We start from the raw sequence: 25,950 nt of genomic DNA, 5'->3' as shown, positions 1-25,950 counted from the left end.
GGAAAAGCAATTCTTGACTTGGTATCGGTATCGAAACAATAATTTTGGTATCGTGACAACGCTAGTGGCAATAGCCATTAATACATTGTCTGGGTCAAAATTAGCGATTTTTCTTTTATGCCAAAAATCATTAGGATATTAAGTAAAGATCATGTTCCATGGAGATATTTTGTAAATTTCCTACCGTAAATATATAAAACATTTATTTTTGTGAGAGAATGCAGCACAATCACGAACATAAATGGACTTTAAAGGGGAGTTTCTCAATGTTTCGATTTTTTTGCACCTTCAGATTCCAGATATTAAAATAGTTGTATCTCGGTCAAATATTGTCCTATCCTAACAAACGTAAGGTTATGTATAAATCTCAATTTCCCAAAAATGACCCATGTGACTGGTTTTGTGGTCCAGGGTCACATATATATTCAATAATCTGAAGAACCTTGCAATGGAAAGGTTCCACGGATGCCGATAAGGAACCTTTATTTTTGTGAAGAATGTGATGTCTCGTTCAGTCTTGTCAGATTTCACCTGCAGCATTTATGACTTTGTCCACTACTGACCTACACGTGTGTGTGTGTGTGTGTGTGTGTCTGACAGACATTTGCTTGCTCATGGTTGATGTATTATGTACTGTCAGTAGTTGTTTGGGTAAAATGTGAGCTTCATTAGACTCCTGTCCTGCAGGGGGTCTTTCATATTTCCTGAAGTCGTCCTGTACATGTGTGTGTCATTACTCACAGATGTCACACTCACACAGGTGCAGGCTTTTCTCATTACTGGAGGTGTCAGAGATGCTTAAACTCCAGAAGAGTGATGACCTGCAGTCTACAGGTGCATGTGTGTGTGTTTGTGTCTCCAAAACAATCACACACACATCTGCACAAGTAACATCATGACATGCAAGCGTTTGTATGCATTTCAACAAATGTTCTTTAAATGCTGCATCACAATTGTATATCACTTTCGTTGTGAATGATTAATGAGTGAAAACATTTATAACCACAGCTGTATAAATTCATTATCATTTGTCAGTTGTCCCTCTCTCTTTTTCATGCACACACACGCGCGTTTTGTTTTAATTAAATGTCAATTTTGATTTGATCTGCCATAAGTCATTGTCCTGCTTCTAAAGCGGCTCTTTTTCTTTCTCCAAATGGTGTATTTACAGATCATCTTTATTCCTACCATCCTTATTAAAGTAATCTGGATTTGGCCATTTGATCTCCTCACACACTCTCTTTCTATCCATTAATCACAGATGACGTGGGTCGCGACTGCATTGGAAACATTTATCAGGCAACAGTGCATGTCTGTGTGTGTTATACATACTGCAAAAATAGCAATATTCTGCAGTATGTAGGCTATAATGTGCACAGATATGCATTCCCTAAAAAGTAGCCGGTATATTCTTATTAGGGCTGCACAATACATCGAAATATCGCAAATGTATATATCACGATATGTATATCGCAACGGCTTGCAATAACTGGGGTCATGAACAAAAGACAAAGAGAAAATCACTCACTGCTCTTGGCTGAATAACTTGTGTAGCTTTAATAAGAATCAGTATTTAATTCATACAGTGAAAAATAAGCAGTGTTTTATTTTTTACATATGATTATTCAGTTTCTGTTGTTTAATAAACCTAATGTAAGCCTACCTGAAACCCTGAACCCTGTGGTTTACACTGATGTTAAAATAACACTTCTTAGGCTACACTAAAACACTGCTGTTTACTTTCAGAAGTTGTAGGTACTAACCCTAAAATTTACATAAACTCCGCCCCTGGGAACGCGATTTATAGATTATCTAGACAGAATATGCTAATCAATGACTAGAAGATAACTAACTACACATAAGCTACATAAATTCATCAACTAACCATTCAGAAATGTTGTCTACATGTCACTTTCTGACTCCGGTTTGAACATAACATGGCTAAAAGTTTTTGAAATTTTCATTTCATGCCTGTGTGAGGTAAAAGGACAGAAGCTGTTGAAGCTCCGCCCTCTGTGCCGGGAGCAGCAGCTCATTTGCATTTAAAGGAACAGACACACAAACGTTGTGTTTTTGCTCACCCTCAAAAAGTGACCACTTTAACATGCTATATAAAAATATCTGTGGGGTATTTTGAGCTAAAACTTCACATACACACTCTGGGGACATCTAGAGACTTATTTTACATCTTGTGAAAAGGGCATTATACCACCCCTTTAAGTTTATTTTACACACTTTAAGCATTATCGTATCGAATATCGCATTATTTGATGAGTTATCGCATATCGCATTTTTCTTAAATATCGTGCAGCCCTAATTATTATGCCTCTGCAGTTGATGCTTCAATTTTTTTGACTGCTGAAAACTTTCAGTTAATTACAGAAAAGAAAAGGAAAAAGGCCAATAAAAAGAGGGCAAGCCCTTTAAAGGAAAAGAGTAAAGAAGACAGAAAGACCTTATTCTCCCGTGGATTGTGACAGCCTGTCAGAGCCGAACAAGGTCTGGGATGATGTCAACCATACCCAGAATTCAATTCACCTCATTTAAAACATCTCAGAGAGAGAGATAGAGAGAGATTGAGTTGATGAGGGAAGGGTTGTAATATGAACGATGGACTAAAACATCTCACAGTAATTGAGACCGAAAATGAATCTACTCTTTTCAATTCTGAGAAATTCAAACTGGTATTGCTCAAGATACAAGCTGAGAAATGGAAAATGAGGCAAACACGGAGACCTGAGCTGAACGCCAATTCATAAAGGCTTCTACACATCCTAACTAGTATGCAAGATTAGGATTAATGCATCCCAAACTATAGTGTGTTGAAAAAATGGAAAAACTGAATGAATTCTAAGGAATAAAAGTAAACAGTGTGTGAAGTGGTCTGAGGCATCAAGATGCAAGGATGAGTCTATACTGTCATTTTTTTGTTCATCTTAAAAAAGTAAATGTTTATACTGCATTAAAATTGTAAGGTTAGTCAACTTGAAATGTGAACTTGGATATTTGAGTTATATCCGGTTCTAGTACTAATTTTAATTTTAATTTTTTTTAAGTGAGTATTGTTTTCATACTCTGATATGCTTTCCAATCACCACCAGCAAAGTACATATCAAAAATATTTAGGCCTAGCCTACATTAACGCCTGAATTTATATAGCTGTATATAAAAAAAAAAATTATGTGTGTTTTTGCCTTCAAGTAGATGGTAAATAATGTTGAGATTATCAATTTCACTTTTGCACACCAAATAAATAGAAATTTTGGTATGTTGCAAATTTGCAACAACGGGCATTTAGGGTAATGTTTTTTACAAAATGGTAAAATTAATAAAACACATTTTCCCATTTCAGGTATGTAGATTTTATTCATGGCACAAAGTTGTTAGAACTTATAAACTTTAATTGACAAATTAATGAATCTTGACAACAGCAAGAAACAAAACACTCTCCTACTCCCTAACATTGACAGTAGTTTTTATACATTCCATGTTACACTCTATTTAACTCTTTCCTTGTTTCTCCAGTGCATACATTATATATTCTTATAGTGTTATATCCTAACATGCTATTTTTTGTAAAAAAAAAAAATAATAATAAAAAAAAAAAAAAAAAATTGGGCTGAAACCATCTAAATATAGCATTATTATAATATGTAGCCATTAGCCAAATCCAGCCGTTATGGACCAATGTCGCAAATTTGCTACAAACAGAAATCTACAAAGTACGTAAAAAATATTCGTCACATGAAGTCTATATGAATAACATAGCTATAGAAGCAATCAATAAGCTAGTACATATTTTTATCTTAGCACAACTTAACTCATTTTGGGCAATTTCTCCACATTTGCGCCCTTGATATGCGGATTTTGCAAACCAAAATATTAGCTTCGGTGAACCGGATGTAGTTTCCACTCCGACCGCTCCTACGAGAAACCAGTGCGTGCAAAATGTTCCTAGGTATGTATCGAATATGCACAAACAGGCATTGGGGGAAAACACACGCTATCTCGCCTGCAGTCTGAATGGAAGGGGTTTGTTGCAAATTTGCGACAGTGGGCGTTAAGGGGTTAAGATTTCTGTATTTAAATTGCACACAAAATTTCAACAATTTCAGTTTGAATTACACAGTTTTAATGTAAACAAACTAATAAATCTAACGTGCATGTGCACAATAATTGCTGTTCCAACAAATCCAGTCCCAGAGGGAAGGAAAAAGTGTGTGTGAGTGTAGGAAAGAGGCTAAATGTATTTTACAGAAGTAATTCAAAACTAATACAAATCTGCATAATTTCGTTCATCACTTTTGGGTCAAAACAGACCCGAATGCAAAAGGTGTAACAATTTAGTTTAAATGGATATATCTCTTACATTTTTTTTTTTTTTTTAATCTGGAAACAAAAATAAATGTGTATTTTTACAGTCTTAACACAACACATTTTCATTTTGGTTCTAATAACTATGAGTTTATGGATTTATTAGTTTAACACAAACTAATAAACATAATGCAATAATTAATTTTGTCAAAATGGGCATAAATGTATTAGTTTGACTTACAAATATGCATCGCATTATGTTTATTAGTTTGTGTTAAATATGAATATAAAATGTTGGCCTCTCTCTCTCTCTATATATATATATGTGTGTGTGTGTGTGTGTGTGTGACCCTGGATGACAAAACCAGTCACATGGGTCAATTTTCTTAAATTGAGATGTATATATCATATGAAAGCTGAATGAATAAGCTGTCCATTGATGAATTGTTTGTTAGGATATGACAATATTTGGCCTGAGATACAACTATTTGAAAATCTGGAATCTGAGGGTGCAAAAAAATCGAAACATTGAGCAAATCACCTTTAAAGTCCTACATTTATGTTCTCGATTGTGCTGCATTCAGTCACAAAAATAAATGTTTTTTATATATTTACGGTAGGAAATTTACAAAATATCTTCATGGAACATGATCTTTACTTAATATCCTGATGATTTTACAGAAAGAAAATTACAGAATCATAACCAAATCATAATCATTAATTTAATGCAATAAAACCCTCACGAGATCCATGACTACAGCATGTGTATCATATCATCCCACCACACCAGAGGGAGAGTAAATTACTCATTACTCGTTGACCTATTGGTTATGCTCTAGTTTGCATATCAAATGAATCCTCTTGCCTGTGTGTGTCAGGTCAGAGCTAAATTGGCCTGGAATATCTCGGAACCAATTTATTTTATTAGGAGCCGTGAGACCGGGATCAGATGGCCTGAGTGAACACACACACACACCGAGATTTTCTGTAACTCAGTGGATACGACACAGTCCAGTTCAATGGCAAATTATACCACGAAAATCAATTAACAGTGTTTCACTCTCAACAAAAAGTGTATTATTACTGTCTGCAAACATCCCTGCCCCAAACACAACACATACTTTCATTGACAATGCTTTTCTGGAGAACCAATACTCGAAAACAATTCATATATTTAGGCCTTAATTTAAGATTTGTGTATTTTAATTGCATATAAGATTTCCAACCATTTGGATTTACACAGTTTAAACATAAACTAATAAACCTGATGGATATTTCTCAGTCACACACACAAATGAAACAGGTAAGAGTTAATTATTTACTATTTGCATCTATTTTATTTGATTTGGGCCTAAATAATCATATTTTCAAAATGCATTATTCAAATAGAATCAACATAAATCTTTTCATTGTGAGAAAACGTACCTGTTTCTGACCTGCTTAAATGACATATAACTGGAATTTAAACCATTAAAATGGAATCTAAAAAACATAAAACAGAATTTGTTAAAAAATAAAATAAAGGAATTTTTAATAAATAAAAAAACTTTTTTAGGGCTCTAAACATGTCATTTAAAAAAAAAAAAAATTTGTTGTTAAATTATTAGACATGCTTTTTGATTACTAAAAATACATTTTACAATTAAAATGGAGTCCAAAAAAAAAAACGGAATCCAGAAAAATGTAAACGCAAAAACAGAATTTGGAAAAAAGTAAAACGGATTTTGGGAAAAAATTAAACGGATTTTATAGGACCCTACATTTCATTGAACACGAACACATTCAAATCCCAGAAATACAAGCGCAGAGGGAACACATACACACTTGAGTAAAGATTATGTTTATTAATACTTTAACTCTGAACCGTTTTGCTGTATACTGGGTAAGTACAGGGGTATTTACACGACATCATCTCATATTCTCTATTAAAATACATATGTATGTGACACTCGATAAATAAAAAGAACAAATGTGGCGGGTTGATGGCACTGTAGTGTTTAAAACAAATGACAAACATTCTAAATAAGAACGTTTTAGAATCATCCGTGTGAGTGCACGTGTTCCGCACACTAGAAATATTTAAATTCTGGAATATGTTTAAGGCCAGCATTTATAATTCATCAGTAGCAAAATATTAAGTTTCACTCTGCTCAGTGGGCAAAAAATAAAATGTTTTTAATTAGTTGGATTTGCCTATTCAGCCGATTTCGGTTGGACAATAAAAAATAATGAATTAACAGCAAAGCAGTAAACCTGTGAATCAAATGAAGGAACCTCAAATGCTCAAACTGGTCTTTGGGGTTTCGCATCCCGACGATTCAGCAGGAACTTCTCGTGAATTCTCACCGCTGCCTCTTTCTCCTGAAACGTTTTCTGCTCCGCAGAGTGTTCGATAAGTCTGTTACCATGGAAACCGAGACACGGTGGCGGCAGGGTTGCTGACACGGATAAACGGGAGGAGACGTGAGTGAGATGAGAGGAGAAGAACGGGAAGAGACGTGAGAATGGAGAAGAGTTCCCCTGGGACGTCCGGTCTGGATTTCAGGACTTCAGGACCTGAAACACGCTGAGCATGTTCCTCCTCGGATGGGCTCCTGCTGTGGAGAGATGGTCTCTGAAACCTCGGACTGCAGCAGATCGTTCTCATTAGATATAATGTGCTTCACTAGGCAGTGTGCCGCCTCATCTATATTAATATTCTCCTAGAGAGAGAGAGAGAGAGAGAGAGAGAGAGAGTCTTCACACACCTTGTCTCTGGCTGTGACTGCATTAATTAGCTTGTGAATATTCATGAGTCATCATGACACACTGTAACAGAAGGACTGTGAGTCAGCAGAAAGTGTTTGAGTGCTCTGATGAGACGATCACACTTCTCACACCCGATTCGCTACACATAATCATCCGTAAAAACAGCCTAGAAGGTCAGACAGCAAACGAATAGTTCAAGTTCTGTTATCATTTACTCAACCTCGTGTCATTCCAGGACCCTTTCCAAAGACTTCTTTTTTAGCACAAAAGGAAGACTTTAACAGCGTTTCAGCTCACTCACTTTGCCGGTCAAATGATTTAAAAAAAATATTCTTTTACTGAGCAAGGGCACATTGAATTGATCAAAAGTGACAGTTATATTCTACAAAAGATTTTTTTTGAACATTCTGTTCGGCAAAGAATCCTGAAAAATAAAACGCATCATTGTTTCCACACAAATATAAAGGATAAAAACTGTTTTAAACATTAATAATAGTAATAAATGTCTCTTGAGCAGTAAATCAACATATTAGACTGATTTCTGAAGGATCATGTGACACTGAAGACTGGAGGAATGATGATAAAAATCCAGCTTTGATCACAGGAATAAATTACATTTTATCGCATATTCACATAGAAAACAGTTATTTTAAATTGTAATAATATTTCAGTTTTTACTGTATTTTTGATCAAACAAATAAAGTCTTGGTGAACAGAAGAGACTTTAAAGTTTAAACACGCATATAAATGAGTTTTGATCACTTAAAGGTGCAGTATGTAATATTGACAGCTAGTGGTTGAAATGGGTACTGCAGTCCAAATTCAAAATATTGGAGAGAGTTTCCAATATTTTCTGCATCCTCCTCCTCAGACTCAACGCTCACGTCATGTGGGTTGCCAGATTGAGGAGATGTAACCGGAAAAAGCACAATTGACAATGGAAGACGACGAGCCTTAAGGCCCTTTCACACTGGACGCGATTTTGACGCACGAATAATTCGCGCGATGGTTTTATTTTTCGATCAGCTGTTTGTGTAATGAGTGCTTCCACACCGAACGCGAATGTGCTGCGGCGAAAAAACGACTTTTATTTTATTCGCTTCGATGTCGATTTTTTTTTACTTTTGCGGCGACAGAATAGGCTTCAGCCAATCATATACTGCAAGGACAACGATTTGAAAGACAATGTGTGGCGTAGCATTGCCAACCAACATGGTTATCACGACTGTGAGTGTGTTGTGTGATAGTTTTAGTTGTTGTATAGTCCTGTGCTGTGTAGGCAAGCAGGCTAAACTACATTTGGGATAGAAAGCTAACACTATTATGTCAAAGATAGAGACAGAGACCGTTTTTACTTTGAACATGTAACAAAATGTAGTGAGACTATGCTGCTTTTAGTATACTATACATTCTTTGTGTGATATCTACAGTTTCTAGTCGAATGATTTTAACTTGTTACACACACACATACACTCACTCACTCGCGCATACACACACACTCGCTCACTTCGTGTGTTACATGTAATGTGTAGTGACATTACAAAACGCACTATGTGAAGACGCAAAAAACTGCACATAAGCATACTCCCCTTCAGACTCTGTTCTTTAAGATTGGTTGCACCCAAAACCTTCTTTTCTGTCTTTTAAAATGAAAAGCTCGTCTTCACCTACAGTCTATGGTCTTCACTGGATGATGATGATGATGAAGTGTCCATGTTTTCTCAGCTGTCAGCGCGAAAGTTTTGGAATGTTGAAGCTCTCTGAACGTCATAGACGTCGCAAATTCGCGTCGCGGCTGATGTGAATGGTTTTGACGCGAAGTATTCGCACACGAACTATTCGCTTTTTCGTTTCGCTTTTTCGTTACGCATCCGATGTGAAAGGGCCTTTACACTGCAAGAAGTGTTGATTTATTCATGTTTTACTTAGTAAATGCCTTTACTAAGCTTTTTTGATGAATGCTGCGGCTTTTTAGTTAGTAGAATCTGCGATCTTTGACCCAGTTCGTTTGCTGGCTTCCATCACAGTGTTTTCCGCCAACTGGCAACCTGGTATGTTGAAATACTATTGGGTTAAAGTGGCAGTGGGCGGAGTCACACAGACCAAAACAAAAACAGACATTCCGACACGGGAAGCACATTTCAAAGGAGAATAAATCGCTGTAGAATTGTTTTTCAGAGAAACAAGTAAGTGAAGTTAGCATGTTTCCAAAATTTCTGCTAACTTTACTACATTAAAAAAAAAATTACATACAGCACCTTTAAACCTTTCTTGTAATTTAAAGGGTTAGTTCACCCAAAAATGATCCCATAATTTACTCACCCTCAAGCCATCCCAGGTGTATATGACATTCTTCTTTCAGCCAAACACAATCAGAGTTATATAAAAAAATATCCTGACTCATCCAAGTTTTATAATGGGAGTGAATCGTAACTTACATTTTGAAACCCAAAAAGCGCATCCATCCGTCATAAAAGTAATCCTTACAACCCCAGGGGGTTAATTAAGGCCTTCTGAAGCGAAGCGATGCCTTTGTGTAAGAAAAATATCCATATTTATAACTTTATCAAATATTCATTCACTCCCATTATGAAGCTTGGATATCTTTTAATATAACTCTGATTGTGTTTGGCTGAAAGAAGAAAGTCATTTACACCTAAGATGGCTTGAGGGTGAGTGAATTATGGCATAATTTTATCATTTATTTTTGGGTGAACTAACTTTTTAAGGAGTTTGCACATTCATAATGAATGAGGATGAGTAAATGACATGAGGATGAGTAAATGATGACAGAACTTTAATTTTTGGCGAATGAACAATATCTGAGATTCTTGACCCAATGAGTGTGCGCTGTGTGATATAAATGAGTATTTCAATTAAACCACAAACAGAATAGAAACTAGATCATATTTATTCTAGTATCCTAATAAACCTCTGTGCACAATGCTCAAATCAGTGTTTATATCATTATCAGCCGTCTATAAATAAGCTCAGGGTCTTCAGACGTTCATTACATACCTTGGCTGAAGTTTCAAACCATCCCACGAAGCCGTTCTCCTGGCAGAACTGCTCCATCTTGATGCCGTTGTTGGTGAGAACGTCTCTGCCCTGATCGCACTTGTTGGCGAGCAACACGGCCGCCACGTGTTTGCCGTTGGATAAACTCAGCTTGGCGTCGAGATCCTCCTTCCATTTCGTGACCGCCTCGAACGTCGATGGCCGAGTGACGTCAAAAACGATGAAAGCTCCCATGGCCTCTCGGTAATACACCCGCGTCATGTTCCCGAAACGCTCCTGGCCTGTGAAAAAAACCACATGAGAGAGACAGTCTTCTGTAACAAGCATATACACACATTCAGTGACTACAAAGACAACAATGAGATGTTTATTATCAGTTGAAGCCTTGGGCGAGTGTGAGAGGATTTCAGTCTCTCCCTGATCCACGTGATCGCACTTTGGGATCCTTGCACACATTTTCCACGGGTCCGAGCTAAAGCCTGGATATCATTAATGAGGAAAAGCACATTCCAGCAGCTCATATTGATCAACTCCACTGAGCTCCAGCCTCACGCCACTGAACCTAAAGCTCTGATCTGGGCCACGACTCAATGCTCAGGATTAGTGTCAGAAGTTACTGGAGTGAAGTCTGAGAAACACTGAAGAAAGCAGAACTGAGAAAGACGAGTCTTGCAATGGCAACTAATGCAGAAACCATCCTTAATGAGAAATAAATAGTTGCCACATTTACAAAAAAAAAAAAAAGAAGCTGTCTTTACAATAAATGCCACTTGATATCTAATCTAATGTAATGACATTTAATTGCCCAAATATGTCTAAAATCGAGTTGGTGTTCATTTTTAATTTTGGTGTTAAGTCAATAATTGTATCCCTTAAAACTCATCTTTACGGAAGCCCTGAACCGCAACGTAAAAAAAAAAAAAAAGTATGTAAAAAAAAAAAAAAAAAGCTATCATTTCGAGATTAAAGTCGAAATGTTTTGAGATTAAAGTCGAAATGTTTTGAGATTAAAGTCGAAATGTTTTGAGATTAAAGTCGAAATGTTTTGAGATTAAAGTCGAAATGTTTTGAGATTAAAGTCGAAATGTTTTGAGATTAAAGTCGAAATGTTTCGAGATTAAAGTCGAAATGTTTCGAGAATAAAGTCGAAATGTTTTGAGATTAAAGTCGAAATGTTTTGAGATTAAAGTCGAAATGTTTTGAGATTAAAGTCGAAATGTTTTGAGATTAAAGTCGAAATGTTTTGAGATTCAAGTCGAAATGTTTTGAGATTAAAGTCGAAATCTTTCGAGATTAAAGTCGAAATGTTTTGAGATTAAAGTCGAAATGTTTTGAGATTAAAGTCGAAATGTTTTGAGATTAAAGTCGAAATGTTTCGAGATTAAAGTCGAAATGTTTCGAGAATAAAGTCTTCCGTAGAAGTTGTGTATGTGCTTGCCGTTATTTCACATTGCCGCACAGGCATTCATGCGTGTGCGTGCGTGTGTGTGTAAACTGGATCTACACAAAATAATAGCTTTTTACTTTTATCTGGGCTTTCAACAAAGGGATATTCTACAGGTCTACCAACATGACATTAGGCTATAGGACTTTATAAAATATACTGTCAGACTGGATCAAGATATCCAGCTTTATGAATGAATGAATGAATGCATGAATGAGGCATTTATATAGCGCTTTCATATACTGTAGGCCTACACTTAAAAGCGCTTTACAATCATTTCAGGGAATCTTTCCTCAACCACCAGTGGTTATCATATTTGAGGAAATCACGGGATCCGGCCAAATGATTGGATACAGAATGATGCACTTAAAATGTATCCAGAACGTACAGTGTCTATTATAGACGGCAGTTCGACTTCACAAGCGCATGTATTTACACCTTACACACACACACACGCGCGCACGCACACGCATGAATGCCTGTACGGCAATGTGAAATAACGGCAAGCACACACACACAACTTCTACGGAAGACTTTATTCTCGAAACATTTCGACTTTAATCTCGAAACATTTCGACTTTAATCTCGAAACATTTCGACTTTAATCTCGAAATGATAGCTTTTTTTTTTACGTTGCGGTTCAGGGCTTCCGTACATCTTTGATCACCAAAAAGACATATTTAAATGTTTTTTCCTTGAAAAAAAATTCTTCATGCCTTAAAATAGCTTGAAGCCCCGCCTCCACTCACTCACAGCAGCTCAGAGATCCACTCGTTGACGATCACACGTTGATCTGATTGGTTACAAGGTAGTTTGTGACGTCAGAAACACCAGCGATTTCAGACCATGTTTTGAGACTGTCTTTGGTTCACTGCAGTTTTAAGGAGAAAATACTCAGCAATGGTGTCGACTTGTGAATTTACACATGGTTTGTCTTAAGCCCTATTCGGACGGGACCAGTTTCACAGGGGGGCGTTAGAGAAATTTCTGTTTCACAGACGTACTTTGAGATTTTAATCCTGTCCGAATCTGCCATGTCTGTCTTTTTCTCACACGACCTCTGTAAAAATTCCAGAGCAAATGACCTACTGTTTTTCGTCAAACTCGGCGGTCCTCAGAGAAATCTAATCCCGTCCGAATGCGAATGTCTGTGATTGGCGAAAATGTTTTTTTCCAAAACGCTTTTTCTTGTGTGTTTTGGTTAACGTGAACTACCGTACAATCTCTCGCTATCGCGCCGGTATTCAAGTTTCTGCTTTTTGCGCACCGATAATGGATGTAGATGTGTTCGGTACACTGCGAAGAAATAAAAAAATGAGCCGAATCACGTGAACTGTTAAGACTGGCTACTGTAATATCAGTTTCAGGTAAGATTACTTTCATTTCTGCACTTAATTACATAACGTGTAAATGATATAAGTTAAAACTTTTTATTCCAGTGGGTTTATTATAAGAACCCAGTTCTATAAAATCATGATGATAAATGTATGTTTAGTTTTTTTATACTACAATTTTTATAAAATGTTTACAAAACACTAAATACGTTAGGACGTTTTACTTTATATTTCAAAGTGCTTAATTTTAAAAGTACTTAATTTCAAAATAAATTTGATCAAATTTCATACGCAATCCACGCATTCTGAACACGTGATCTTCTGCAATGCCCACATGTAAAACACAGACACTCCTACCTCGGTAATAAACACAGAGATGTTAGTCCCGTCCGAATCCGTACATGAAATCACAGACGTAGGTTTATAAGAATTGTAACTCAAACGTCGTTTGGAAAACTAGTCCCGTCCGAATAGGGCTTTAAAGCATATTAAAAACGCTGCATAGATATAGTATATAAACAACATTAAAAGCTTGATTTTCACCACAGGGGGACTTTAAAGACTCTAATGTTTGTCTGAATCAGTTTCTGGGTCAAACATAAGCATATGGCTAAATTAAACCAGTATTTCCACTTGCCATTGTGCAGCGTTTACTACAGTAAAGTTAACTGAGTGGATCAGGTATTCTGAGCTCATGTGATTGAGTGGAGGCGGGGCTAATTTGCATATTCATGGTTCCGCGTATACTAATGAAGCAAGAGTGGTGTCAAACTAGGGGTGTCAAACATACGTCTCTCGGGCCGAATACAATAAACAAGGAAGCGATATATTGCTGCTGTTCCATAAGCGCCACCTACTGACAGAGTGAATATGCATTTTCATTCACTCAGTGCTGTTTTTGTTTTGTGTAAGTGTCTTCTAGCATAATTATAGGACAATTTCACAAAACAAAAATCTAATTTAAATAAAATAAAAAAACTGCTAATTTTACATGTGCACTCAAAAAAATGATTTTAGCTCTTTGTTCAATTTCATTAATTAAAATGAGCATATACAACACAACCCTTCATAGAAATGATTCCAGCTTAATTTCATTAAATGTAATCAATGTAATTTAAAAAAAAATTGGTTTACCAAATTATTTAAATTGAGTCAACATGAATATTTTTCGTTCGTCTTAACCGGATGTGTAGCATCATTGTTTGCATCATGATTAAAATGTAGTGGTTGCTTCTAATTCCAAATGGCTACAGATATGTTTTGTTTCTGTTATAGTGCAAATAAACAAAAAATAAATTTGCTTAAACGAAGAAGAAAAAAATCGCCAACCGATATCGGAATTTGCTTGTAAAAAATCGGAACATCCCTAATAAAAAAAACATCCCTAATAAGAAATGTTAAATAAAAACATTATTTTACTAATTTAAAGTCTCCCTGTGGCCTGTGGTGAATTTTTTTTTTTTTTTTTTTTTTAAAGGTTTTAATATTTTTTATATGCCTATGTGGTGACACCATTGCTGAGTATTTTCTCCTTAAAACTGCAGTAAATCAAAGACACGGTTTAAATCGCTGGTGTTTCTGATGTCACAAACTACCTTGTAACCAATCAGATCAACGCGTGATCGTCAACGAGTGGATCTCTGAGCTGGAGCGAGTGAGTGGAGGCGGGGCTCATTTGCATATTCATAGAACCGCATATACTAAATGGGGCAAGGGTAGAGTTACATTCAAGCTATTTTGATGATCAAAGATGAGTATTAAAGGATAAAATTATCGACAACTGGAGGACTTTAATTAAAGTCTTTTCACTGTAAATATGCAGTTTTCACAGAGCAGTGTGATTTTTTTTCTAGTGTTCTTGAAAATTAATTTGTAGTTTGTAATGTTAATATTAATGTAGGCTACAAAAAAAGTTTTAAAAAAGGTAATTTGTCATTGCACATGGTTACATTTTTTCCCACCCGGCCCTCAACCTAAAATGAGTTAGACACCCCTACTGTATAGTGACATTCAAGCTATTTTTCGTTTTTTAAATATGTAATTTTGGTGATCAAATAAGAGTTTTAAGGGATACAATGATTGACCACAGGGGGACTTTAAGATGTATGATTAAAACGTCAACATAGCCTAATGTTTTTCTGTAAAGCTGCTTTAAAACAATGTGTATTGTGGAAAGTGCTACACGTGCATTTGAATTACATTACTTTCTATCGAGAACGATTTCACAATGACAAATCATGCTCCTGTCTGATGTCCCTGTGCATTTCATCTCCTATTTACAATGACGTTCCTGTCTTCCTTCTTTTGAAAATCTCCCTCACATGAGCGGCGAACACATGACCGCGCTCGCGCGTGAGGAAAGTTATTCAAAAGAGACTTGAATAAAACAATGCGGCATCGTAATTAGATTACAACATATTTTAATACTTTTGGCCCACATAGCAATATTAGACCAAAATATTATAAAGTGCCTTGGTGTGTAGAAATAATGTGTCTGTTTATCTATAATACGTAGAAAATACTATAAGTTCTTCACAGCTTTCTGTGACAAGTCAAGAGACAACTTTTTTTTTTTTTATCACGCACATAATAAATAGTCTATGGCCACGGCAGTACATATTAGCCTACTATATAAATACATACAATTTATATTAATATGTGTGATTTAAATTAATTTTAAACAAACTTTGGTCCAGAAGAAAAGAGTAAATAATTAAAATTAAATTACAAATAATGTTAAATTACCGGCGATGTCCCAGAGCTGCAGTCGGACGGTCTCCTGCTCGAGGTTCAGGACTTTGAGCGCGAAATCCACGCCGATCGTCGCGCGGTAGTTTGGTGAGAAGTTCTGGTGCACGTATCGCTTGATGATGCTGGTTTTCCCCACACCCAGATCTCCGATCACCAGGATTTTATACAGGTGTTCCTTCAGGTGATGGTTCTGCATGGCTGTGTGAGATGGAGCCGAACATGGACGCGTGTGATCTTCAGTGAGACTCTGAGGGAAGAAACAGAAACGCCCCGCGGAGAGAAAAACTCAAACTTGTGACTCGTCAGTCGAGCATGAGACCAGACGTGAGGTGATGGAGGGGTCGAGGAGGGCCTGGTGAAACTGCATTAGAAATTCAGAATGGTACAGTTGTCGAAAAAAGGATAATAAGTAGGCTACTACTAAAGTTTGACTAAACAGAAAAAGCACCAAAACATACAATCGTTCTGAAATGAGCCTGGTAAATGTTTGTAAGGGTGTGAGGATCGTCCACGCCACCAAGAACTGATTAGCTTTCTTTACTAAATACAGTGATATGAGTCTCCAAATGTGCAAAGACTGAAGTGTAGACCCTATTATACGAACACAGACTACTACCCTAAAATAGCAAATCAAATCAAATTTTATTTATAAAGCACATTTAAAATCAACCTTGGATGGCTAAAGTGCTGTACATGAAAGAAAAACAGAAAAGGCAAAAATTTATAAAAAATAAACCATGGGTATCCATATTCCTGCCTGTTAAACAAGCTATCAAAAACGCATACTTTTGGACATATTATCATGGTAGCCCAAAAGTACTTTTCATATAATAACTATTCAGTACCATGGTACCAACACAGTAGCCTACATTTTTGTATCGGGTTGCAATTATAGTAAATTAACATAGGCTCTTCTTACCAGAGACGAATTTGGATTCAAGACAAGAGAGTGGTTGGAGATTGTGCCGTGAAGCAGTACATGTTGCTAAATTATAATTCATGTAATGCCTCCTCAAAACCAAATCTCTCCAGCGAGCGGTTCCTTTAAGCTCTAAACAAGAGCTGTTCCCAGAGAGATCACCGAGGCTAGTCGTGACGTAAGGAATACCGTTTCCAGATCCAAGTGAGAATACGTTTAGAGTAAAATCTCAACAGCTGTTCATGAGCACTGTTTATTTATATTACACATTTAAGCAAAACTGTCCCGGCTCACGGCATCCCGGACACCAATAGGGGTTATGTGCAACAAACTTCTGTATTCGGCAATCCTATAAGATCATTACAAATCACACTGTGCAACACTTATCTGATGGGTACGACATGTATGATGATGACACCTACTGAATCGTAGGCTACGATGCAAGTTACTGTAGAAGAATAAAATGTCGTAGGCATGAGCTAGTGGTGAAAACAGAGTCAGATGAATCGCATTTTGGCAATTGTGGTTTTTATGTGCGCTGAAAAAAAGAGAGAATGAAGCAAAACGGTCATGGCTTGGGTAAAGAGGCCAACTTGGCATGGCAATTTTGCAAATGGAGCTTGAGGAAAGCAGTTTTAAGTTTAAGCGCAGTGTCGTGTTGATCAGTACGGCATTTCATGTTGCATTGGCCAGTCAGTAGAGGTAGGTCGTTGCAGCAAACACACTGTGAGATGATCATGCTAAATGAATGACACTGTCAGAAAATTGGTTGTAAGACCACGAAAGTGGCTGTCTTTGAACTTCTCTCACTGTACGACATAGCAGTTTCGCCTCGATTGGTCATCTTTCATCTGGGACAGCCCAAAATCGTACAAAACGTACCGGGCATAAAGCAGGTTTTGCAAGTCGTTTGCAAAATCATTTTGAAAGACAGCTGTTTTACTCAAGATGCCGTCAAAGGAGCTAGCCTACTAAAGAGGAGCATAACCGATGTCCATCGCTTATGCAGATTGATATCTAAAAGCTTATTTTTCATCTTCTCACTGACATTTGGATATTAAAATTTAATATCACACCAACAAGTGTCCATAGACTGTCAGTTTATACTGCCGTAAACACTTTCTCTGACAAGCGGATGCGATGCGACCGTGAACTCTTGTTCATGTGACTCTCGACAAAGCCGTATATTCTAACAATTCATAAGAGAATCTTTAACAAAAAGCTGAAATTTTGTAATGAAGATAAAGGTTAGGATCATGTTTTTTCAGTAGGATTACAGCACACGCAAGTGTATATTAGCACAGTTTGTTGTTTGCTTTTGCCATCTGATAGATTGGACCTGGAAGGGTGATGTGTGACATCAGATTTTCTAATGCAAATGTCAGATGCATTACATCCTAAATGACTAAATGAGTCCATTTGAATTGGATTTCATGCCATTTATGGGTGTAATTTATACAAGTCTGATTTAGTGTATTAAACACTGAGGCAACACAAAGTCAAGTACACCTGAAGTCAAACGTATCATTAAAAGCAAATTTATTAAAGATCATGAAACAGACAGACACAAAGGCAAAATATTAAAATAGTCCTGAGCAGCTTGTCTTTTGGCAAATACCCTGACAGGACTCAAAATATAATGCACATCCCTTTAGTCTATTGCTATTCGAGTGATTGTTCATTAAACCAGAAGTATGGATTTTCCTGAGGACAATTGCCAACTTGATATTCTCGGAATACAAAATGACCTCTTGTCCAATTAAAACAGTGGTGCAAAAAATTTTATGAAGAGTGCAAGTGTGACATTCAGAGCTCACATGGATCAACCAAAATCTAAAATCCCTTTTTTTTCCCCCTTTTCTAAAAACACTTTAAGCAGTTGAGAATTAAATTGCCAATTTCTGTCACACTGTCCTTTTGGAAATCCACGCTAACAGAAAAAAAAAAAAAAAAGGACACGGTCTCTTTCTCTCAGGACGTCAGTTGCAACAAAACACAGCAAAATGCATGTAGGTCTTGCCTCTAGATTAAAATGATTACATCAATTTAAACTCATAACTAGACTCTAGACAGGGTTGCTTTTGGCTGACAGCAACAAAGACAAAAACATGACAGACTGAATCAGAGCAAGAGTTTTTCCAGGTATTCAGAGGAAAAGAGGAAGATGGCATCTGGGGGATTTTCAAGCTCTAAGATTCATTCTCATGTGGATCTGAGCAAGAAGAATATCTTGACTGGATGCTTCAAGAAGGGACGGAAACCGAGTGGCTCCGCTATTGTTCTGTAAAAGGGCTGCTGGCAACAGAAGGCATAGAAGTAAAAGGCACAGAAGATGAGCAAATTCCCTAGAGGTCAGCGACAGGAAAAGCCAACGCTCTGGAGACAGAGCTGACGTCAAATGTCACATGGAACCAGACCAAAGAGGAGAACCTTGAAGCTAAAAAATAATAAAAATAAACGAAATAAAAAAAACCTTTGAAGCAGGTTTAATGTTTGAGAAGTGAGACCGAATCAAGTCTATCGGGTCTTGTAATTTCACACTGTTTGCTATTAAAAAGGAACCTGAAAGAGAGAGAAAGATGAAATACAAGACAGAAGTTACTATTCTACATGGCTTCTTTCATCACCTAACCTTGAGGTCATGGAGAAAAAGAAACAAATTACAAGTTTTCAACTAGGCAACAAAGTTAAAATAAAAATTTCCCTTTTTTAGGCTGCAGAATTGCGATTATAAAAATGCTCAGAAACATGACTCTGACTGTGCTCGTTTCAACTGACCCATTCATCTACACGCACTTAAAGTTTGGAGATTGGCGTAGCCGCTACAGCAATGCTCTCAATGGCACACTCATCCGTTCCACGACGGATTTTGAAAAACCCGTTCTCGCCCCAGTTGGATCCCCAGCTGTTCTTCACGATCCAGTATTTCTCCCCGGTCTTATGGCACTTCCCGTACCCCACCAACAACACGGCGTGATTGGTCAGCTCAAAGGGATTGTTGGAGTCGCGGAGGAAGGTGTGATGGTAGATGCCCTCTTTATAGTTCATGAAATCTGGGTACACCTCCAGTGCCACTCCCATGGGGCCGTTCTTGACCAGCTCCAGCATCATGGCCTCCTCGCTGCATCCCCCGTAAAAACCACCCACGTAGTGATACTCCGAGGCATACCAACGTGTGCATTTCTCAGGGACTTTGCAGGGAGAATCGTCTCCGGTGTACGGGAAACAGTTCTCCTCCACAATGCCGAAGTCCTGGACGTATTTACCAATCAGGTATGGGAAACCTCCATCACAACCTGTACAGAAGACAACACACTTAGAAATCCAAAACTTGAACTGCAGAACATCCATTTAACTGCACAATTATGAGAAAAAAAAAAAACTTTTTTTTTTTTTAAATGTTATATATTTGTTGTGATAATTTGATTATGACAATTGCAACAAATTATACCATAGTGTATGGTATATAACAAATAACAGAATTGTTGCCAATAATAATAAAAAATTATATTAAAAACAAAAGCATGCACATAAAAAAAAAAAAAAAAAAAAAAGTAAATCTAAAAAGGTACATAAACATCCTTTCAAGCATAGTTTGTTCATTCTTCTGAATTTTAATGTAGTTGAATGAAAAAAGCATTTATCCTGAAACTTTACACACCTGAACAAGGTTTTATTTTCATTAAAGCTTTGCAATGTATAAAAGCATACATGTCTATATCCCTTAAAAAAAAAAAAAAAAAAAAAAAAAAAAGGTTGGTTACTTATTTTAAGGCGTTTTAGTTAGTGTAATTATGCATTTAAGTACGGAGCAATATCAATAAACATGTACTTACTACTACATGTACTTAATAGTTTAGGATAAGGGTTAGTTGCGTGTAATAATGCATAAATTACTGTTGTCACTATAGTACATGTAACAAAGGCACTGTAAAACAAAGAGTTAATGATTTTTTCCCTTTTCTTGCAAAACCTACGGGGGGGGGGGGGGGGGGGGGGGGGCACCAAGTCAAACATTTACGCAATGAATCCATTCTGATCTCAATCGGATTGTGTAACCATAATCCTGAGGGTATTGGAAAAGCAAACATTCACAGTTTTATAACTGCAAATACGCAGACGGGCCCTCTGAAGTTCGGCACAGATACAGGTCATATTAAACATTTGCCTCGGGGCATCAACGCATGCTTTTACCCTGAGAATACTGGGAGCAGGACACCACTTGCTGAGGACTGAACACTGGCTGCTGGGTGTTGTTCGTCTGGATCCGGACTCGGGCTTCGAGCATTCCCATAGTGGAAAAAGAGTAACAGCTGCCGCATTGAGCTTGAGAAAGAAAGAGAAGAGAGGAAATCATTTACAGGTGAAAAAGGCCAATTCACAACCTCATCCTACAGAAACCTCCTTTAATCCTCTCTCCTTCCTTCTCTAATGCATCCCGAGCTTCTGAAGGAGCTCTTAAAAGGCAGACACTATCGGACTCTGAAAGGGAAGAGCCACTCCAGACACGGCATCCAGCGCCTGAAGAGCAGATCATCCACTCGCGCTTATTGCAGAGAAAAGACACGAGACGTATGCGTCTGTTTCTCTTCGACTGTACAAGACGGACTAGGGAAGATGAGACTGTAAACCCAAGAGCGAGTGGAAACATACAAATCCAAAACAGACTGTGAGGAGAACCTTCCCAGGGTCAAAAATGGTCAGATATCTTACGAAAAAGTCAAGGTTTTAAATACACAAATTAGTGACAAGACCTACAAAGTTACACCCTAGTATCCAAAAGTAAAATAAAAAAATAAATAAAAGCACAAATGACTAAGACTTGAATATAAAAAAAAAAAAGGATTTGAAAAATTAAAATACAAGCTAATTCAAAGTATTACACGCTACAATAGACATTATAATACTGAAATAAGAGATCATAGTCATTAAAAAGACATCCCTGCACTTTTTATGAGGGCAAAAATAATTGGTGGCTTCTCCAGAAACTTAAATTCAACCATTTTTATACACTTACATTTTAAAATAAATAAAATATTAAACATTATAAATAAAGTTTGCTGGGGAAACACATGAGAAACAGCCAAACACAGAATAGAGGAAGAGCTGGTAATTTCCTGGAAGTGTTTCTAGCATCATTTGTCAGGCTGTTCCAGTAAGAACAGCTACATCACTGTCAATAACACACACACACACACTCCCAGGATTTCAGATTGAACACAATCAATAGTAGCATATTGATGTTAATCCCAGGACTGACTCAACTGTAGGTGGTGAAGCACTGCATTGAAGACGTTTTTTATATAAAAATGACATGTTCAGCTCTGAGCAAACACTGATTGAAGCAACCGTTTTGGTTGCAGTATTTCCTCTCACACACACACACACACACACACACACACCTTGGTTGCGGACAGGGCTGACATAACTGAGTCCGTTCACGTTTCTCCAGTCCCACTGTTCTGGAAGACCAGCTGCAATCTTACTGTCTGCAGCAACGGTCACAGGCCTGACACGTCTGAAAGAGAGAGAGAGGGAGATTTTTATAAATATTTGTATTCCATACAATCAATTTGACAAATTCCCAAAAAACAAACCTAAAGTAAACACCTCAACGCAAAAAAAAAAAAAAAAAAAAAAAAAAAAAAAAAAAGTAAATCCCTTCCATCACAGAGCAGAAAATATTTTTATAGCACCATTCCATTTCAAAAGATGTCATAGCATTCATTAATTTATAGTACTTAAAATCAACAACTCTAGACTTGACATATGCTTTAAATAGACAATATATTGGCCAGGTCTATTCTCTATTCTATTTTATCTACTTGTTTAGAATAGAAGTTAGAGCGAGAGTGAGAAGTCTCATTAATTGACCATTTATCTTCTTAGTAAAATTTTGCTATTATTATTATTATTATTGAAGCTTGTTTCAGCCACAGAATACATATATAAAAAAAATATATATATATATATATAAAAAAAAAGTTAAAAAAAGATAAAGATAATTAAGAGTTTGCATCTCACAATTCTGACTTCTTTTCTCAGAGTTACGTGATATAAATCTTGCAATTCTTAAAAAATAAAATAAAAGTCACTTTATTTCCTCAAAATTGGACTTTATAACTCGCAATTGCGAGTTTCTCTCACAAGCAAGAAAAGAAAAAGTCAGAATTGTGAGATAAAGTCACAATTACCTTTTAAATAGTTTTATTCCATGGCGGAAACAATCTTCTATTTCTGTAACCAACTGATTAATTTGCAGATATATTTTGCACAGTCATATTTTGTACAGTCAGTCAGTTTAGTGAAGTTTTGTTCGTGCATTAACTGAAATCAGCATGGACTAAAATATTATTTTTGAGATTTAAGAACAGCAGTTAAACATTAACAACGTCTGTTGATCAAAATGAGAATAGATCAAAATCATACATTTTTGGCCCAGCCCTACTTCTAAACAAATTTGCACCAGATATTTTGAGCGCGAAATCAGTTTTAAAGACATCCATTATTCATTTACACACAGAAGCCTGACTGGGCCAATGAAAGTGTGTGTACCGTGGGATCTTGGAGGCACGTCCTCCTGATCTTCTCAGCATCTCCTGTATAGTGAAGGTCTCATGGAGACTGTACGACGTCGCCTTCCAGGACTTCTGGACGGAGTTTATCTGATCCACAAACTCCATGTTGTTTGTGTATGGCAACTTCATGAGCCTAGAGATCATACAAGACGTTTGTTACCAATAAACATCAATCATTAATGCATTCATGCAGCGCAGGGGAGATGAAGTCACATGAGATCTTATCAAGGTAGACAGCGAGATAAGAGACAATCACAAACACAGCTGACACAATCAAACACTCACAGCTGGTGATCGTATCCAAGCATGTGATTGTGGTCGATTCGGGGTGGGATGGGCTGCACCTTCTTCCCAGTGAAACAGGCCCAATTATTCCCCAAAACATCATGAACCCAGCCGGGCAGCGTCTGATCGCAGTAACTGGTCACCTTTGAACCCTCCTGGGTATACTAGACACACAGAGAGAGAGAAAAAAAACAAGGTAACACTTTCATTTAGGGTCCACTTGCTTGTTTTATTTTATTTTACAAAAGCACAACGTTTTCTTATTGTGAGCAATAAACGCGCAATAATAATCATCAGTATCTAAACAGAAATTAATATAAATGTGCGATTAGTCGACTAATTGCTTAAATGAAAGACTACTAGTCGACTAGAAAAATCTTTAGTCTATGGCAACTCTAATCAATACATTTACTATAGTTGACATCATTTAATTAGTAATAAGTATCCAGCTCTTTACATTAAATTAGTTGAGTTAATTAGTTACTAAACTAATAAAACAAATATATTTCTATATAGCATTGCTTGTTCGACGACACAAATGACTTTTTAAAGTGAACCTGTTACACATTTGAAGATTTATTTTATCTTGAAGATTGTTGTATTGTATCTTCTGTTATAAAGATGAAGATTGACATTTTGTTAATTAAAAAAAATAAGCACATAATGTTGTAAAAAAATTGAACAAATTATGTTCTGTGTTTTGACTACTTTTTGAATTTTGTATAATAATATCTCTAGGTAATGAAGATATATAAAATAAAAAATAAATCATATATAAAATACACATATATATATAAAAAGGGCCTCATTGATGATTAATTTTTGCCTGGGCCCCCACTCAGTGTTGGTACGCCTCAGGTCATACCACATTTCTTGAGCTAAACACAGCAGTCGAGACCAATAAAACACAAAAGAGCTGATGTCAGAATTTCCCTTGTGTTGTGAAACCCCAGTCATCTGATCAGTCATGTGGTGTCATCTGAGACTAAAAGTGTCTCATCACGCTTACCTTGAAAAACCCGAACCATTTGTAGTCATTGATCACCACTTCAAACCCCTGGTTATAGATGAGCGTGAAGAACCCAGTGTGTCCGAGATCATCCACAGATACAGACAACTTCTGCAGGTCCACAGTCACCGTTTTCACCGGCTTCCCTGTTTAACAGTCAGCCAAGTTTATTTTAGAGCATTGAATGAAGAGAACATGTAGATAATAGCAAAAGTTGGTTTGATACCTTTAGGTCTAACAGTGTTGTATAGTTTCATGGATTTACAGTATTTCATACATTTAAAGTTCCAAAATTATTATAAAACATAAAATGCTAATTCCCAAAACAGCCCTGTGCAATAAGAGGGATAGGCCTATTTCTCTAAACATTTAACTATTAGTTTGATATCACAATATCATACATTTAAATTGTTTAATAGGGCTAATATACATTTTATTTCTTGAAATTAAGCCTTGTGCTATGAAAAGGGTATATGTTTATGTATATCCGAGTTGGTTTGGGCTGCAAACCAATGAATGAAACCGAATGTCAAACGTTAAGCTAACTTCACTCTCACAGCCTCGCTTTTATTCCCGTTAAAAATCAAAGATGGCGCTGCTGTGAATAAGGTCTAGTGTATAGTCTAATCAATCATGGTAAAAATTCAGTAGTAGCATGGTAGGCTACATATCAAATTATGAGGCTAAAGTAGTTACCATTCTGATCTAAGCACTGTACCATGGTATCAAAACGGTAGCAGAGTTATGTTGTAGAGTAGTGTATGCAAAACAATAGGGCAATTATATGAAAAAGATACAGACTTTTCAGGGGTAAGTTAACCCTCAACATGAAACCGAAAGTAAACTTGAACTTCCTCGTTAAAGAGAAAAGCGCACTGATGGTTGTCTGATCTGACCTGTGCTGGAGCAGTCGATGGTCCGATCCTGACCCACATCAGACACACTGAAGATCCAGGTGCCCAGCAGGTCCTCATAGGTGCAGTTAGCAGGAGTATCGGCCGCGGACCCGCCGAGAAACACAAACAAAACAATGACGGAGAGCGCGCGCATCCTTATGACGGCCCGACAGCAGATATAACGGAGTAAATGACTAAACGATACAGCGCGTAGGGGTTTTATCGGACGCAAGGAAACAGGTGTGTGTCCTTCTCGTCCTTCCGCGCATCTGCCGGACTGAAACTGTCTGTTGTTGACCAGCCGCGTGCTCCTGAACTTATACAGCAATGATCATATGACACGAGTCATGTGACATGCCAGTAAGCGCGCGCACAAAAGTAATTATATCACTTCCACAAAAACCCATTCATCATCATCATACAAACAGACGCATTTGATTATATCACACACATAATAATTATCATGACATACACACATTACTCAATCACATAAGTATACACTCACACATGCACACGCATGTTAACGTATTCATCACATGAAGAGACAAACACATTTATTTGGTCATGCACATTTACAATGTCACAGACATAATCACAACAATTTACTCACAAAAACAACAACCCTATTTCAGTCTGAAGTAATCACACTACTGA

General features: G+C 36.9%; 2 protein-coding genes across 2 annotated transcripts; both read right to left on the bottom strand.

Moving 5' to 3' along the window:
* Nucleotides 1-5,409: 5,409 nt before the first annotated feature.
* rab38a (RAB38a, member RAS oncogene family) lies at nt 5,410-16,662 on the bottom strand. Its single transcript, XM_084418645.1, has 4 exons — nt 16,529-16,662; nt 15,604-15,856; nt 10,081-10,361; nt 5,410-7,016 (listed from the first exon to the last, which is right to left on the bottom strand). Exons 2-4 carry the CDS (start codon nt 15,803-15,805, stop codon nt 6,864-6,866), a joined length of 636 nt encoding a protein of 211 aa, XP_084274771.1. The 5' UTR covers nt 15,806-15,856; nt 16,529-16,662; the 3' UTR covers nt 5,410-6,863.
* A 1,388-nt stretch (nt 16,663-18,050) lies between these two features.
* On the bottom strand, nt 18,051-25,648 carry ctsc (cathepsin C). The gene is made up of 7 exons (XM_084418626.1): nt 25,297-25,648; nt 24,401-24,546; nt 23,392-23,555; nt 23,084-23,239; nt 21,931-22,046; nt 20,723-20,854; nt 18,051-19,824 (listed from the first exon to the last, which is right to left on the bottom strand). Exons 1-7 carry the CDS (start codon nt 25,448-25,450, stop codon nt 19,325-19,327), a joined length of 1,368 nt encoding a protein of 455 aa, XP_084274752.1. The 5' UTR covers nt 25,451-25,648; the 3' UTR covers nt 18,051-19,324.
* Nucleotides 25,649-25,950: the final 302 nt, after the last annotated feature.

Source organism: Rutilus rutilus (assembly GCF_951802725.1).
Source record: "Rutilus rutilus genome assembly, chromosome: 9".
NCBI classification, from domain to species: domain Eukaryota; kingdom Metazoa; phylum Chordata; class Actinopteri; order Cypriniformes; family Leuciscidae; genus Rutilus; species Rutilus rutilus.
Note: the sequence above shows the minus strand (reverse complement) of the source record. Positions and strands in the feature narration are given on the sequence as shown.

Bases quoted from the DNA above. Each gene is read 5' to 3' on its own strand.
- rab38a (XM_084418645.1), bottom strand. From the start codon at position 15,805: ATGCAGAACCATCACCTGAAGGAACACCTGTATAAAATCCTGGTGATC. The intron at 10,362-15,603 runs GTAATTTAACAT...TTTTTTTCACAG, and splicing joins GCAGCTCTGGGACATCGCCG to GCCAGGAGCGTTTCGGGAAC. The intron at 7,017-10,080 runs GTATGTAATGAA...CTCTCTCTCTAG, and splicing joins GGTTTGAAACTTCAGCCAAG to GAGAATATTAATATAGATGA.
- ctsc (XM_084418626.1), bottom strand. From the start codon at position 25,450: ATGCGCGCGCTCTCCGTCATTGTTTTGTTTGTGTTTCTCGGCGGGTCC. The intron at 20,855-21,930 runs GTGTGTGTGTGT...TTCTTTCTCAAG, and splicing joins CAGCCCTGTCCGCAACCAAG to CTCAATGCGGCAGCTGTTAC. The intron at 19,825-20,722 runs GTAAAAGCATGC...TCTTCTGTACAG, and splicing joins CTGCTCCCAGTATTCTCAGG to GTTGTGATGGAGGTTTCCCA.